This window comes from Anomalospiza imberbis, chromosome 28 (assembly GCF_031753505.1).
Source record: "Anomalospiza imberbis isolate Cuckoo-Finch-1a 21T00152 chromosome 28, ASM3175350v1, whole genome shotgun sequence".
In the NCBI taxonomy this organism is placed as follows: Eukaryota; Metazoa; Chordata; class Aves; order Passeriformes; family Viduidae; genus Anomalospiza; species Anomalospiza imberbis.
The window spans coordinates 2,963,406-2,981,770 of record NC_089708.1 but is presented as its reverse complement, the minus strand read 5'-3'; the positions used below and the strand labels follow the sequence as shown (position 1 = coordinate 2,981,770).

Here is an 18,365-nt window from a genome sequence, read left to right as displayed (position 1 = left end):
CCTCCTGGAGCCATGGGCTGGGAGAAGAGGAACTAGCTGATTGTGAGCTACTCACCCGTAGTGTTGTAACTGTAGTAGGATCCCTATACCGTCCATCCTCCTCCTTTAAATTATAACCCTCAGGTCTTTTGTCCCTTTCACTGATTTTCCATAACTTTATTGTTTTATCTGCAATGAAACAGCCACAGTTTAAAATGAGAGCTGTGAAGAGACACCAGTCATCACTGCTGATGCCTTCAAACAAGACAAGGCCGCCCACATGCACTAAAAAAGACAAAAATGCTGCTTGAGGAAAACAAGAAAAGATAAAAAGCATTAAAAAACCTCCTCCACATTTTGTTCTTTTTATAAGAGCTAGAGCAAGTTTCAGTCAGGACAGGGATTGCTATGAATGATTAATATAAGCTCTGACACAGGGACTCACATGCACAGGAAGGTCTCGCATGGGCTGTAAAGCAACTAAATCCCAAATACCCCACCCTGTGCTGGGGACACCTGTGCCCAGAGAAGGCAGAACCCCATCCCCAGATCCTTGCAGTTAAACCCTGCTTGATTCCAGCCTTTTGGAGAGGATTAGACCAAATCCTAATAGCAAACCTACATAATAACATGTTAGGGTGCAAAATACTCACCATTTGTAGACAATAAAAACTGAGCAGCATTTTTCTGGGGTAACCACCTAATTTTGTTGATCTTCTCTTCAATTTCTAAACTTTTCAAGTAGTCAAACTCTGGTTCATGGCTTTGAAAGGTACTGTAAACATTGTATTCTCCCCTACTGTGAGACTGGGTTTTGTTCTAAAAAGAGAATTAAATGATCAAGACATGTATACAATGTACATTGGGGTACAACCTGCTTGATTTTCATGATCCTGTCAACCAAATGAGATGAGCATCATCTCTGTTGCAAGAAATTTAATAAAGTTTCTACTGTTTTGGCTAAGAAAACATCAGAGAAGAGACAGTTTACGCAGCAGCTTAAGTTTCCAGAAACTCCTCACAGAATGTGAATAACATCTCCAACAAGTTTTCACATTAAGGCTGAGCAGCTGAAGAAATTAATATTTTACCTAAATATTTTATTTAAAAAAACTCAAAAACAAACTACAACTTCTTTCTTCTTTAATTTTTCCACCTTTGCTGTTTAATGGGAATACTCCTTCCCTTGCAACACAGACACACAAATGGCAAATCTACTCTGTGAGTACATTCAGCTTTCCAGGCACACTATGGAAATCCCACATGGCACCTCTAAATTTATACCAGCAGCTCCACTATTCTGGTTTATAATCTCCAAAGTCCCCTGAGAGCTCCTGAACTGCTTAAGCAGCTTTTTCTTCCTCATTCCAGAAGGGCAAAAAGCTCATCGCCTGTGCTCTGGCATTAGCCACCCCTGCAGTTACCTGTCCAGGTGGAAATGTTTGCAAAACTGAAAAATTCGCACAATTCCTCTTTCCAAAAGCTGTGTCTTAGGCCCCAAAATACTGCACTGCATGGACTGAACCTTGAATTTCACCCACTGGGTGAAGAAAATTGGATCCATTTCTGGTGTAGTACTCCCCATGTTTACCTGTAGTGGTTTCAAGCTGAATTTTGTGATTTATTCCTGTCCCACCCACTGCAGAGATTGCACCATCAGATGCCTTTGCTGTGATATGTTCCTGACTGGGGACTTTGCTCCTTCCTTCTCTGGTGTCTCATGTCCATGGGCTCATTTAATCCCTCAGTACCTCACCAAAACTCATCTGATACAACCCTTGCTGACCCACATTTGTCACATTCCTTGCATCATTTTCTCATGCTTCATACCCTGAGAGCTGGCAGGAATTCTTACATTTTAAAGTAAGCTGGGGGAGGGGAAGGGATAAGGGAGCAAAATGCTTAGAAATCACATTTGGCACCAGAATTCTGTACCACACCTGTCCCTTACACTGCTTTTCCCACCCTCGAGAATGGAAGGGACTCTGTTCTAAGCCTCAGTCAGAACTAACAAGTGAAGCTGGGTCACTGCATGGAACAACTTGGAAAGAAAATCTATTGTGCTGTAGGAAATGCCTTAGGAAATCCAGAAAACTGGGAACTTTCCTTCAATTCCAGACTTAACGACTGAGGCTTAAATATTCTGTATGTGTATTCTGGTAAAACTTTACAGGACCAGAATAATACATAAACCCAGTAACATGTGAAGTCCATCCTTGGGATAAAATCAGAATTTAAACTCTCAGTCTCAGGGTGCTCAAAGGAAAAAAAAAAAAAAAAAGAAATCCAAACAAGGAGAGGTGTTGGCCCAAGTGCCTGATGTTAAATTCCAATTTAGGTAATTGCACAGTGCCTACGCAAATTCCTCCTCAGTTTCTGTGAGATGCAGTATTCACTTCCTGCCTGGCACTGGAGCTGATGTCACTGGCTGCCACATTCCAGCCCGGAGGTGGCAGCAGTTTGGCAGTGGGTGAAGCCACACAGGTTTGCACAGCTCTTCACACAGCCTTTGTCAGTGTTTCTCTTCCTGCAGGCGTGGTCTGCAAAGCTCTCCAGTGCAGTGTGGCAGAAAGGGGCACAGAATTCCAAATAAAACACTTATATTTTACACACTTTCACATATAAAAACCTGCTCTAAACAGTTTGTTGGAACAACCAACAACCAGTGCATCAGGGAAGTAAGTCCCTAAAAAGAAATCATTCCTTAAACACAGAGAAGCCAAAAAATGCCAAAAACAATTCTGTGGAATTTCATCTGACAACCCATGTGTTCTTCCTACCCCTGGATCCCAGCTGCTAAGGATGTGAGCTTACATTATGCTCCAAAAACCAAGGAGTCATTTAAATACAGCTCACCTGAGAGCAGGCAAGGAACTGCTGCAACTTTAAGCTACACAAGAGGATTCTTAAATGCATCAAGCTACAACTCATGAATTAAAAGTATTTAATAAAGAAATAAAAGGAAAACATAAAAAGCCACAAAATACCCCAAGAGCTGGTGCCACGCAGCCCCACTAGATGTCCCCACTGACCGAGGGGAGCTGCTGGCACAGGGACGGTGCCCCCTGCTCTGGGAACCGGAAATCCCAAGCTTTGGGACTTTTAAAATGGAGATTGAAGGAAAAACGAAACGAAAACAAACAGTGGCATCTCAAGGCAGTGAGGTGACATCTCCCTGAAATACATTCTAACCACAGCAACTTCCAACTACAGTCTCAGTTAAAATCAGGCACTGCAGCTCACCTGCCCACTGACATGGAGGCAGAGCCCAAATACCAAAAAACAAGGATAAAGTGAGAAAAGATACTCTGCTAAGGTGATTCTGTGGTTTTACTTGACTGATAGCAGAGTGGAAAAGGACATCTGAGGTCACAGTCACACACTTACTTAAGGGCAACTTTTAATATCCCCAGCTTCAGTGAGATCTGAAATCATCATCACAGCCAGGAAGAGTCATTGTATAAGAACTAACTTCAGCTCCCTCAAGGGTCTTTGTGTCCTAACCCTTCTTGGTTTTCATTTTCAACATTCTCTAGACCACAACCAAAGACTGTTTAAAATAACTTCTATCACAAAGTTCTCATTAAATTTCAATATTGTAATCAATTATCACACAGGCTTGCACTTCGTGTAAAGGGTTTTATAAAAACATCCTCCTTGTCTTAAAAAAGGGAATAGAAAGAACATGTAATACAGTGTAATTAGACAGCACTCACCTCCTGCTCCTGTTGAAAGATGACAACTCTCCCTCCCTTGTCTCCTGTTGCTAACAACTCTCCAGAATGGTTAAATTCTACTGTAGAAATTATATCCGCTGCAGAACAACAAAAATAAATCCCTCAGATTAATCATTCTTCTAAATACCAAGTGGCCAAGAAAAGCATGATTAAAAAGAAACCCAAACCATTAAAAAAAATCATACTTTATTTGAAGGACATCTATAAAATGCAAGTAGAAGTTTCTTCCAAAAAATAACAGTAGTTTTTTAAGCTGTACCATTTGAGAAGCATTTATAGATCACCATGTCAGAGCTACAAGCACGGTGTTGTGCATTACTTTGTTCTTAAAGGCTTAATATCCTCAACTTCTTAGAACTGAATTTTCTACACTGACTCTACTGTAGATAATACAGACTGTACCTTCCTAGAGCAACCGTGTACCTTTATTTTTTCAATTTTTCCTAATGCATGGTTTAGACACAGTCATTATCCTTATGACCTCAAAACACCTTTTTTTTTTTTTTTTAAGGACTCAGTACACATTTGATAACTTAAAGGCAAAAGGTTTCATGGGAGAAAAGTTCAGATATCTGTGTCTAAGGAATGCAAGGAATAAACAGCTGCAGAAAACCAGGAACAAACCTCAACAGTCTTCAGGAAACACTAGCAGCTCTTCTGGATGAAGAAGGTTTGCATTACCACAAGTGTTTTTATTCAGGAGCACTAAAATTAAATTGTGAATATACACTAACAAGAATAGTAATCCATAGTATCAAACTGAGCTGTTCATACATCTGAAAGGACAAATTACAACTTAAGCTCAAACCCACCCCTTCACACTTCCAAAGGTTCAAATGCTCCTTGGACTCCCAAATAGTTGAATCAGAAGCCAAACCATTTTTGAAAGGTCAAATTGCAACACAACTCTATAAATGTAATTTTCTGCTGAAGAAACTACTTGAGAGTTTTACATACATAAGTCTTGAGGCCATTTCACTTTCATGCCAGTCAGCTGTAGATAAAGAGTATTTTCTGTGGGATGGTTTCTTTTGTCTCCATTGTATTCATAACATTTTAGACTTTAACAAGATCAATACCTGCCTGACTTAGAGCCAAACACCAGCTCCACAGAGTTTTGTATTCTTCAGCACAAACTGCCCTAGAGATTCCCCCACCAACCTGGCACACTGCTTATACTGGCTGGAATGTCTCCAAACAGAGTTAAGGACAGAAATACAACCTCAGCCTGTACCTCACTGAACCAGGATCCAGATCACACACACAAAAACTTTAATTCCAGTCATTCTATTTGTGACCAAGATGAAGTGATTTATCTCACATCTGTAAGGCTTAAGATGCAAACCACTGAGCTGCAGATATGGTATTTAATAGGCACTTCTTCCAGGTGAACGGGGCATAGAGATAAACAATTCATCAATGCACAGAAAGAGGGAGGTGCAAACCAAGCAGTCCAATTTTGACTTTTCCACACAATGCAAAGCAGATGGTGTACTCCTCCAACAGGAAAAGACCATAAAGTTATCAATTAATTGAAGAAAAACACACTAACATATCTCAGCAGTGAGAAGTCCACAGAAAACTTACTATTGAGAAAAACAAAGACTTAACACTACAAGCTCTGACAGTCTTGAAACTGATGACAACACAGTGAATTATAAGCAAATCCACTGTGTCCATGTATGTGGAAAGAGAAGAGCAGAGAAAAAATTGCCTTAGAAGTCTTATATATCCATCTAAGAACAGATGGATAAATTATTCAAAGTACTTATTTGGTGAAAGTCACAGGAAAGTTTAGAACAGGCAGCAACAGCAGCCAGAAAAACCTTTATTTAAGGACAAAAATCTCTATTTTCCTAGGTCTGATGATGCTGTATATTGTATTTAATATTAATATAAATCTCACATAACAGAAAGACAATCACTTTTCTGTAGATCCCAGACATTCTTGCCTTTTTTTTTTTTTTTTTTTAATTTTCAGGAGAATCCAAGCTTTCCCCCAGTGATTCCCAAGCTGATAGGGATCCTGCTTTATCACAGACTCAAGTGCACAAACAAACTTTCAGCACCCATATCCCACACCTCCAAGGAGTCCAGCAGGCTCAGGCAGTGGTAACAAGGTACTGAAAACTCTCCAGTGCCTGACTGACACTATGCAGATCATTCCAAGTATTGGATCAGTTTTAAATTAAAACCAAATACATTCCTTAGCAGCAATTGCAATGGAAAAATATTAATTTGTTTTAAAACTCAAGACACATCAATAAATCCAATGTGCCTTCCACAATGTAATCTTGGACTGTTCCCTCTCCAAAGGCAAAACAAAAGGTGCTGAAAATGTGACAGAAAAAAGTGATTTCTGCTTAAGTAATCCCAAACCAGGGTCAAGATACAGATTTTACAAAGAATTCTGTACTAGAAAGCAAACAAACAGTTGTACATTCAAATGCACTAACGCCCTGTTTGGAATTCCACATTCCCAAACCTTCCTCAAAGGAAGAGCCAGACATCAGGGCACTGGTGCTGAGCTGGGTAGATTTAAAGGTGCTGGAGAAATGTCAGGGGGAGCTTCTCAACCTCCCCAGTGCCTGGATTCGCTTGTGGATTCTCATCTGTGTTAACATCCTCACTGCCCAAAACATGTACCCATCTTATCCTTTTTTCCAATGAAAATTGTCATTTCTTGATGATTTTAGCCCTTCAGCACCACAAGAGAGTATCCCCAGCCTCTGGTGTGTTCCCTCCTCTCCCTAGGTGGGAGCCTGCAAACACAGAGCTGCTCCTGCTGGCCACACGCTGGGAAAGATCCCTTCCCAGTGCCAGGAGCACTTGGAAGGGATATTTCAGGGAGAAGCAGATGTGTAGTGCCCTACTGTCACCACACTGATGGCTGTTGGAAATAGGATGCATTTCAGTGCCCTTTTCTTCCAGCACAATGTCAGAGATAAATAACCACTGACCGTGTTATCTGATACCCAAACCCCTCCTAGGCCACAGCGTTATCTGCTGTCACACCGTAAGCCAAAGATCAGTTTTGTCTTCTCCTTCCCTCAAGCATCTCAGGACACCTCTGACACCAGATGCATCGTGACGTTGCCAGCGCTGAGCGTTTAAAACACTGCATGGCAGCATCAATCACAAGAGATGAAGGCATGATTGTGACAAAGACAAAAATCAGAACAGCAAGGTACACCCGCATTCCTGCAAGGGCACCTGCAATACCAGTACCAAGTGAACCAGGTTTCTCCTTCTTGCCTAACTTGGGAAAAAGAATTCAGAGATTATGACATCATTTACAAGTATTTCTCTGCACAGATCTATACATTTGTCCTTTAGTTCCATTCAATATCCCTCCACAAACACTTCCTGTTGTAGAAACACTTCTGAGACTGCTCAATACTTTCAAATAATGCTTTTTAGTGACCTGAAAGCAAAGGGGTGGTGGGGTGGGAATCACCTACATAACCTGAAATCTATTTATGAATGACAATATTCTGCAGCAGGTTGAGCAAAACACTACAGAAACACAGTGCTGCTGCACAGCTGTATCTCCACCTCAGAGATATAAAACTCTATAGTCAAACCAAGCCACTGATCACAAAAATCTCAAACTAAAGAGAGGTTTATGTCCCTGATCCATCAGCACATGGAGACAGGGCAGTGCCTGCTTCCCCCAGAGCCATCCAAAGCTTCCTACAGCTCTCCCAGATCCAGCAGCTACAATCTGGCAAAGCTTTCCTCTCCTTCTGCACGTCATCTTTATTTTCACAACCTGGTTTAAGTTTTTTAAGCTTCAATGAGACACCTTCACTTTTCAAGTGCTCCCACAAAAATCAGAACCACCAGCAAGATCTGGACACTTGACTGGATTCAAGCAGGACTAAATTCTTCCATGGCAGACATGGAGACAGAAACCAGAGGAGCCAATTAAAAAAAAAAAAAACAAAACAAAACCAGAACTTGTGTTTGACTTTGAGAGGGAATAGAAAAAGGATACAACACATCTCAAAGCTTCAGGTAAGGCTCTAAGGCCGCTGGGCCAGTGCACTGGAAAGAGAACCAGTTCAAATTAAAAAAGAAGAAGAAAGGAATCCAACAGACCTCAAATGCCTTTTCCCATGTTAAAAGCAGTGTTTGTACCAAGAAAAACTCAGTGACAAATACTTAAACACACTTTCACACTCTGGAGGCCCTCCACATGTTGCAGTGAATGCAGAACATGTACACCGTCACCATCAAGTTTTCTGAAACTTTAAAGAAAGGATTGTGCTGAAGTTTTACCACTGTCCAAATGTCTATGGAAAAAGGGAATAAACCAGCTTCATCAATCCAAACCAGCAAAAGAAAACTGTAATCCAATGACTTCAATCCAGAAGGCCCATGACAAACCTGAAAAGCAATTTTGTATGAACTTTGTTTCCAATAATATAATAAAGGGGATTTTATTAGTAGAGAAGAGGCTATCTATTTTAATGTTCCATGAACTTTATATAAACTCTGCTTAGAAAACATGCTTGGTAGGCAAAACATGTCACCTGCTCTGCAGCAGCGAGTCAATCATGGCAGGAACAAAGAGAGTCTTTATTTCACCAGACCCAAAAGGTTTCTGTGCAAGTTTTTGAATCACGTTGATCTGCTGCCTGAGCAGAGAGCAAGTAAATCAGAGTGTTTTCACAAGTGGAGCAATCTCTTGATGCTTCCAAGGACTGAACAAAGAATTGTAACATTTAAAAAGCATTTTAAAATTATTCAGAAAGTATTGTTTATATACTTTCCCAGTGGCTCAAAACGCCGTTTCTGGAATTTTCCAAAGGAGCAACTCAAAATCATCTTGTCCAAAAAGCAGAGCAGATTATTTACAGGTTGGCAATTCTGTCCTGGTGAGTGAAAACCGAATTTGCTGACCTAATGTGGAGACCATGTCCTCAGTTTATCAGCCTGGAAAAGCTATTTTCATCAAACTAAACATCAGTCAATCATTGCAAGAATACTTCCGAAACTGTCTCAAAAAAAAACATTAAGAAACCAACTTTTAGGATTAATATTAAAATCCATGGAAGCTCAAACAGCCTCAAACTGAGGAAGCAGCAGAGGATAAACACAATGAGAGATAAAGACAGTGAAATAATTGAATTTGATGCACAACTGCTGAATATATCTGAGCCATTCTTCCTAGAGAGAGCAAGAGTATCTGTCCAGGAGAAGCTGCAGATGTTCAGTGTCTGGAAATCACTTGTGGGTTGTTTGGTCCTTTCCAATCCAGGGTGAGGCAAAACCTCTCTGCTACAAACTACTGAACAGATGCAACTTCCAGAAACTCCAGCTCAAGTCACAGCTAATGACAGAAATTTATGGCTTTTGACTGGACTTTCTTGTTTCCAATAATGGTTTTGTTTTGGAATTATGTACTTCATCATTGGGAAAAACCCCCAATCAAAAAATGAAAGACACTGGAGAGAAAACAAAAGCTCTTCCAAGGCTTCAAATATTTTAAGCAGCTCCACAATGCACTGAGTCATCCCACCAACACCCCACTGCTTGTGATCTGGATTTACTCCTTTATCCAGAGTCCTGATATATTGTGTATTTATCTCTAAAGGTATATAGTGAGGTGTTAATCCCAAAGTGAACAGGAAGGCTGTTTAAACGAGCTTAAGGCTGGGTGACCACATGTCTGTGTGCAGAGGAGAGCTCCCAACACAGGGTATCACAACTTCACACCCAGGAAAAGAGTGAGAGCAAAATGTCATGCACTGTTTAGTGCTGGTGGTGTAAAAGAAAACACCCCCAGCATTCCAGCCTCATCCCTAATTTAATTCTGTGGAGAGAGGGAAGGGAACACACGGATTGTATGCTCTAAAGTTACCATAACCAGTTTTACTGTTGACTTCATTTCCCTCTTCTTTGTTCACTTGCCTGAAGGATTCCCTGCATTCATTCTGAAGTGACTAGGTAACAAATCCAAAGGCAGTTGGGAGAAGGCATTCTTACTGTTCAATTTACTACTTGAGACTCCTTCCAGAAGTCCTTTAAACAGAACTCTTCTCTACTAGAGTGGGCATTAAAAATATATTAATTCCTTAAAATATGGGGACAGGAAGAAAAGCACATAGAGAAGCCAGAAAGGGGTTATTGCCCTTGTGGCAAAAATCCTCCCTCTGTGCCATGCATCTCTGCCAAAGCCTGCTGGTTCCTTGTTCTCTCCCAAGTACCAACTCTGGAATTTTGCAGCACACAAAGCTGCCCTCCTTCCCAGGGAGGGGAATTTGTCTGATGGCCAACTTGCTTCTCAGTGCTGTTGGCCCTGCCAGGGCAGACACAAACACACAGGAGCCCAGGGTGCAGTTCCAGCAGACAGTAATTAGGCTGGGTTTGCTTTGCAAACCTGGGAGCTGTACAGAGAGGAGGAAGATTTACAGAGTGCTCCCTGGCCTGCGCATTCACTCCAAGTGAGTGAACTCACTTGAACAGCCCTGGGAGGCTGAAAATTAAAAACATGACCATGACAAAGTCATAATTTTCCTGCTGATGCTGAAAGCGTTTAGTACTGTTTGGTGAAGATGCACTTCAAGGCTGAGACTCACCCAGTCCTATTTACATCCCTACCCACACGTAGCATACACAAGATACCAGTGGCCAGACAGGGAATACACATAGTATTCCACAGCATAAATTACTCACCTAAGTAAAATAATCAAATATAAACCTTGTCAAGCAGGCCTAAACCACCACAGCTTTGCTCTAATTTCCTGGACTCCTCTACATTCCCTTTTTTTTTTTTTTTAATTTACCCTTGCTTCTCCAAATTTGCCAATCCTTTGAGGAAAGATACACTAGGGAAGTTCTAGTTCAACAATGAGTTCAACTTTGGATTAGAAAGCCATTATAATTACTCATTATTATTACTACTGCACGTTTAATTTTAACTTTTTATTTGGCTCCCTAAAATAAAAGTTTGATACTGCTTGATTAAGCTTTTCCTGTTACTTCCAAAGTCACATTAGCATGCCCCATGCCTGCCCTGCTCACTGTGGGCTCTCAGGTAAGCAGGACCCTACTCTTCCATGGCAAAGCACAGCTCAGTGTGCCACATCCTCCTGAGATCGCTCTTTGTGCTGTCAAATCCATGTAGCAGCAATGACAGCAAGAACACTCTGTTATCACCAGCCTTCAGAAGCAGGAGCTGGAATTAGTCACTTTTTTTTAATGGGAGGTGGAACTGGAGGCAAGGGAAAGAATCAGTACTCCAAGACTCCATAGGATCTATGTGTATTAGGACGGTGTAAAACTTACAGCTGCTTTTGTAACACCTAGATAGTCTAGAGATAATGCAACTTAATATTCAAGTACAAAACAATGTTATTTGGTGGTTTTGCAAATTCACACAAATAACTTTTGTTAAGCCTCATGGCTTCCTAGAAAACACAACAGCGAACTTCCATCCCCTCCCACAGCAGGAACAGTGGCACCAGCCCTAATCTTGTTGCCATTAGTTTTATCTAAGGCCAGTAATGCTCCTAAATAGCTTTACTGGGCTCGGAGCAGAACAACTCCAAATCCATCTGCCCCATGCACCAGAAGCTGTTCCTCCCTGCAAAGCCAGAGTGAGAGGATGGCATTGGAACTGCAGAGAACAGGATTATCACAGAAGTGACTCAAAAGCTTCTACAAGTTGGGATAGGAACAAATATGTAGATTAAGTGTTTTACAAGATAAGAGTAAAGCAGAGAACAGAATCACCATGTGCTAATCTCTCATCTGGAACAGCAGCTTCTTATGCATCCAGAAACCTTTATGGGATCTTGAGTTAACTGTGGCATCAGAGTAACATGCTCATTTAAACAGAATTCATAGAAAGCACAATCTATGGTCAACACTGCAATCCAGGTCAGATAGGCAGCAGCACACTGAATGTTTTAACTCTTGTGTTTGGCACACACTTGTGCCTCACTTGGGCAACTGCTTCAACATCTCCACTCAGGGCAAGTTTCCACCACTAAATTAACCATTATTTTTCCACACAGTCCATTCCTGGACCAAGGCAAGAGACCAACAAAGAATTGCACAAACCCAGCAACTCTCTGAAGGAGCAGAAATCACTTCAGGGAACACTTATAATTCACCTTCAACAGACACTGCCACCACCTCAAACTTCTGTGAACAATGGTAACACATTTCATTTCTGTTAAACAATTTGTATTTTGCTAAGCTAACAAAGTTCACTGAGACTGAGATGAAGGCATCAGATGAGCAAATCTGCTGTGGGGGAAAGCAAGGAACACACTCAGGAGCAACCACATCTCCAGCTAGCACGGTTGGATTTACAAAGGCCATCGAGCCCACACCCAAAATGCCAATTATCTGCATTTCTGTGTGCAGTCTCCACAAGCTTCCATCTACAACAAGGCCAGAATCTAGCTTTGCTAGAACAGAAAGAAAACTTATTTAAAGCTCAGAGCCCTGGCTTCCTGTCTCTATCTACGGTAGGAAACTCAAGTCACCAGTACACAGGACTCCAAGACACCTGTGGTGGCAGGGAAAAAACAGAGATGACAAACAGCAGCACGTCAAAGTACTCTGAAAACAGATGTGTCAGATACTGATGTATCCCTGCTTCCTACCACTGAAAACGACATAAAATTGCTCTGAAATTTTACCTTCGTGAAAAGAAAGCATTCACACAGACAAATAATACCATGAGCTTCAGGAAGGAACTTTTACACCTTAAATTGATTTAGAACTGTGATCCACTGTGGAATACCTGTACCACGCTCACTGTAACCACTGGGCTGTAGGTTTTATTTCTGCTCACCAAGTCTGGCATTGCACTCTGTAACTCCTTTCAAGCCAACTTCACTGCAAACCTACAGAAGAAAGAACCCCTATGGGGTTAGGCTTTCTTAGCAGGAAACACTCCTGAACTGGCCCCTTGAAACCATTTCATCTGATGAGAGAGTTTAATAGTTTTGGGGCTTTTAACCCCAAATAAGTTTTTATTAGTAAGTGTTTCAAAAATTACTGTGAAAAATCCTCTCCTGTTACAACAACAGCAGACAGAAGAATGCTCTCTCTATACAAACAAATGCAAAGCTGTTTGATTTCTGGGTAGAAACCATTAACCCTCATCATGCTGATTAATTGCTTTCTATTTTTAAACTTTAAGACATGACTGCAGTTCCCTTCAGAACACATGCACAGGAGATCAAAAGGAAACTTCCCTCCTTCCACCAAGCAAAAGAGTATCAACTGAATGAATTTAGTTCAAAAGATGCTGCAAACCAGAGTTCCCAGTACTTGCATTGCCCCTTGGCTGGACATGATCGAGTTGGGAGAACAGAAGAAGGCACAAGCAGTCTGATCACATGCAGAGAAGCAGGAAAATAAATACATTTACAACAGACCAGACAAATAAACACCCCAAAAAACTCCTGCTATCTGGGCTCCCCACACCCAGGCAGTGCATATTTAACAGGTAAAGGTTAACCTGGGTCCAGCAGTAGTTGATGTCAAAAACGTAACACCCAGGAATCAGCAAAACAGGAGCTGCAGCCCTCGCTGCAGTTCCCAAGTCCTTGGGAGCTGCCTCCACCTCTGAGGATGTATTTTACATGTACACCCAAGGAGACCTACCCTACAGTCCTTCCCATCCTGGAATTGAGGGGGTGCGTGTTGGAAGCTTCTTCCAGAGCTCCACAACTCTGGAGATTGCTGCTGTCCCAGTAACTCCATGTGAACACTACTGCAACGTGAAGACCTTACCCGTTCAAGACAGAGGCGTTTTTCAACTCAGCATGCGCTACATCAGCCTGAAAATACTCCAAACTCAATAATAAAGGATTATTTAATACCTGACAAGAATCCCCTGGAGGCTTTAAAGGCATCCTCTGCCCGGAAACCACACAAAGCAGTTACAGCACTCTGTGAAAGGCAGCTCAACCTCGAGATGAGCTGAGGCACCACTCCATTATTTCACTTTATCCTAATAGTTTCTAGTCTTTGTAAGAGGCCTCCAAGTTTTCAGTCGAGGAATAAATGTGATTAGGAAAGCAACTACTAAGTCAATTCCCTTTTAAATCTTCATTACACAGGTGTTGAGTTTTTCTCTCAAAGAATATCCTAAATAATGTATTCAAATGGGGGATTCCACCTTACATTATAAGCACTGCAAACATATTTAGGAAGGTAACAGAAATACACGTACACAGGGAACATTCTGCTGGGGACAAAGAGCAAGTGATGAGTATTTAGTTCACATGTCTTAAAACACGCTTCCCAAACTCAAATATTCCTTCAAATCTGACAGGAAGTGCCTATTTGCTTTTCCTATTCATACTAATTCAGGTCTATTGTTGGCTGAAACAAAGGTCTTTCAACCTGCATAAACCGTTCCCAGGACATTTGACACCAGTTTATTAATATCATAAACAGGAGAGGCTGGGGTGGCAGAAATCCAGCCCCACTCCTGGTACCCAGCTGAAATCACCTAAGAAAGGAGGGTGAGTGTTTCACAGTTTGTGGAACTACAACATTTATCCAGGACCAGGAATGAGCAGTTGAAGGTCACAGCATCTTCTTGAGCCTCTTCTTTGCAGCTACTGCAATATTACAGAATAATAATAATTTTTTTTAAAGGGCTCAAGCTGTCCACAAGCTTTCCTCCTCCCAAGGAGAATTGTTCTGCTTTTAAACAAAAAAGTAATCAGTAGTAAATCTGGTGTTTCTGCATTTTTAAATACCAGGCACCTGTTTGATGGAAAAGCTACTGTAGGGTTCTGTTTCCTAACATCACAAAATTCAGCTGCTGAGAGCTTAAATCTATTTTCAGGCGGGGAAGAGGAAAAGAAGAGTGGCCCTCCTACTGAGGATGCGTCACACTCAGTGTTGCATCAATCCCCTTTCAATTACAGTGAAAACTCCTCTTCACTCACAGGCTTGGATTACCAAAAAAAGACTGGGAACAGTAGTTATCCAGAGGTTGGATAATGTCACAATTGGAGGCTATGCACCCCTAAGCACTCCGTAAGAAACGATGAGTTTGACAGGAAATAGGAAAAAAAAAAAAACAGACACACAAAATATAAAAAATATCCTACCTAAGCAACATTTTTGTTAAAATCTTAAATGCATTATAATTCTTAAGTTACTTTGTTTCAAAACATCATCTGCCATAAAAATCCATCTGACACCCTGGGTACCTGGCTTAGGTTTGCTTGTGCCCTGCTGCTATCACAGGCCACATCAATTACACTTAACCTGGAGAAATTGTGTCCCTATTTTGATGCAAAGCAGCCCAGATCATCAAGCTTCCATCCAGTGGCACAGAATTCTGGGAATGAACACATTTTTTAACAGCCCACAAGAGTAACAGAACCAAACCCTCACTGAAGAAAATGAACATACACGCATTCTTTGGAGCTGCAGCAATAAAACACTACCTAAAAGCAAAATTGTTTTATCCCCAAGTGAAATATTTGCTAAAAGGCAAAAATATGAAATCTATGGTTTGTTTGAAGGGTGACTGGCAGTGTCAGGGTACTCTGCTTCTACAGTTTTGAATACAGATAAAACATTAGGTATTACTGCAACATAGAGATATTTTGGCTAAATTACACAAGAAAGAGCTTCCTTTGTTTGGAATTTTCCTGTTTCAACCATGCCTTATCCCTTTAAACCAACTGGCTGCACTAAGTGCTACACACAACCCATACCAATTCTAGCTCTTTCATAAACACTTTCAGCCACCAAAACCTACACTGATTTCTGAGGCAAAGATGACAGAATGGTTTCGTTGTATTTGTATTGTGTAGAATTTAGTTTGGGAGTTACACATAATTTCTGTCCTTTGTACAACTGCATACAGATCATACATATCTAATTATAGGGGAACAAAATTAACTCCAGCAGGAACCAACTTCATGCCCACAATTGCTTCATTTGAGATCCCCTCAGGTGCCTGAACATTCTGTTGCTATCACTCACAAAACCAGGACTTGTTGAGCAATAGAAGGAGAACTGAGACAAAAAAACTTATAAATAACAGATTTGATTATTTTTCCTCTAACACAGCATTTGCCTGGTTTTAACACTCTGGTACATGACTTGTTCCAACATCTTTTCTGCCTGCAGAGCTTTAACTCACAACCTCTCATTAATAAAGGTGCAGCAAAACTGCATATCTATTTCCAAGAGGGTAACAATTCAGTTTTAGCACTGCTGAAGACAAAAATTCATGTTTACTGATTTTCCGGAAAAAACTTCATGCTGAAACAAAGAATTAAATATCTATTTATGACATTTGTGAGCTGTAGAAAACACCTTGCAGACCTGGAGCTAAAGTGCATCCTAGGAATCTATAAAGATTCAGGAGATCTCAACTCCATCTCAAGCCACCACTCCCTGGAAAACCTGTATGCACAGAGCTAAGTCACAGTTCATTCTCTCAAGGCTCCTCAGGGTTTATCCATAATGCTCACACAAGTACTCCATAATTCTCCTAAGACATGCTTTGAAATGTAAGTTATACAGAGTGTAAGGATTCCCCAAAACGCATTAGAAGTATTTGACTGAGTCTTATTAAAGCTTTAAAGCTTTATTTCTTCCCTCTGTGATAAATAAGTTGGCAATTTATCTGTTTTGCAAACGCAGGCTAATTACCCCTTGGTAGCAGAAGGGCTTTGCTGGAGCGCAGAGCTGCTTTATTTATACTTCCCAGTTTTTTACGGAGCTGCTCTCAATGTGCCTACAAAGAATGAAAAAGAATGTTCATGAAAAAGAAATGTGAACAAGCTCAGAAATACCACCTAGGCCTTCAAAAAGAAAAGTTGTCAGCAGTTCAGCTGTGCTTCCCACCAAGAAAGATGGAGAGGGACTATTTACAAAGGCCTGGAGAAACAGGACAAGAGGGAATGGGTTCAAACTGAAAGACAGTAAGTCAAGATGGGATATTGGGAAGAAATTCCTCCCTGTGAGGGGCTGAGATTGAATTCCCAGGGAAGCTGTGGCTGCCCCAGACCCAGAAGTGTCCAAGGCCAGGTTGGACAGTGCTTGCAACACCCTGGGATAGTGGAAGATGTCCCTGCCCATGGCAGGGGGAAGCACTGGATGAGCTTTAAGATCCCTTCCAATCCCGACCATTCCAGGATTCTGTGACTCCAAGTTATCAGCACAAAGTCAGTGCCTCAGAGCTGTATCAGAGCTGATTTCCAATTCCAGCCTTGTGTGCACCCCACACCCACAGTGCGGGTGCTCCTTCAGCAGAGGCGACTTCAGACATACCCAAGGCTCTGGATGGTGAAGATCTCAGAGATGCTTCTGAGACTGCTCAGTGACCACAGCTGAAGGTTTTTAATAAACATCCAAGAGGAGCAGTAGGTACAGCTGAGAGATTTGCACTGAGACAATGTCCTAACGATCCCCTGCGGGTTGTTCTCAGTGATCCCATCCTCACTCTGACACCTGATAAACACATTTGCTATGAAAACCAGGGGTTAAGGACACTCCAGAGTCCCCACTCCAAGCAGGGATTTCTCAAATGCCAAAGTTATTTTGTGCTCTTTGATTGCTTTTAAAAGGGGATTTATTCTTTCTTAGGAAAAAAGTTTATGAGCAACAGGACGAGCAGAGAATCAGCCCTGTGACCCAGACAGAACACAGAAGTATTTATTATTATTAATTTATCTTTTCTAATTCACAGAATGTTTACAAGTTTCTCAAGACCACAAATTACTCTAGACAGCTTACACCAATTATAACTGAATATTTTATAAAATATTATTGAATTACTTATTCAAGTGGGTGTTTACCTACACAGCACGGGAAAATACAGACCATTTCCTAGTACAGGTATTAATTCACATAACAAACATCCAATCAGCATAAATTTTGATGTCTGTTCATGGAAAGAATAAATAATTTGAAGTTGTATTTACCTGAACCCTACCCTAATGCTTACTTATTACATAATAGTTTAAAAAAAATTCAGAAACAAAATTTACTTGCTTCTGCTCATAGTTACTAATTTTTATTATCCTATTTTCCCCTATGCTCAAGACAGGTGATTTGTGAGTCCCTGGATCTAATTTGATTGGTAATTATTTACTTTTCAATTCCTGCTGACAGCCCCTACATAACCCTATAGAAAAATTCCTCACATCCACCATAATATCTACCCTGAAGTACACACTAATAACAGGCTAAACAGTCCATCAGCAGACCTTGCTTCAGATCTTTTCAGGGCTTGTTTGTGTTCCCAAGTAGTACAGAGCTATTTATGGAAAAATCTCTGCTGGAATCACAGCCAGAATTTCAATAGGGTGCCCAGCACAGTGCAGCCAGAAGCTGCTGGTCTGTTTGCAAATAACAATATATTTGGAAATAACATACTAGGCCATTGTTCTGCACATAGAGAAAAGAAGCCTTCAGGCACTGCCTTTCTTGCCACTGAGAAAGCTACAGACAGAGCTCTGCAATAGCTTCATTTTCTCTTTTTGCTGAAGCCAATCCAGACACACTGCAGGTTAACATTTAGTAATAGTATTATATTACAGAAAAATATAATACTTTAGCAATGCCTTTCAAAATTAGAACTCTGACTTAGTGTACATTCCTGTTATAGATATAAAAAAAAAAAAAAAAAACAACTCCTCAAAA

General features: G+C 41.0%; 1 protein-coding gene across 7 annotated transcripts in view; it reads right to left on the bottom strand.

Annotated features, from left to right (window-relative positions):
• The window catches only part of PPP2R2A (protein phosphatase 2 regulatory subunit Balpha), a 41,890-nt gene that overhangs the window by 4,400 nt on the left and 19,125 nt on the right, over positions 1-18,365 (bottom strand). For all 7 annotated transcript variants that reach the window (XM_068174534.1, XM_068174538.1, XM_068174532.1 and 4 more), the window contains 3 exons: positions 3,696-3,793; positions 633-798; positions 56-168 (listed from right to left, as the gene is read on the bottom strand). Coding sequence is in view for 3 of the 7 variants with exons in the window: in XM_068174532.1 (XP_068030633.1) it covers positions 56-168; positions 633-798; positions 3,696-3,793 (377 nt within the window). In the remaining 4 variants the exon portion in view is untranslated. The remainder of the gene's footprint in view (positions 1-55; positions 169-632; positions 799-3,695; positions 3,794-18,365) is intronic.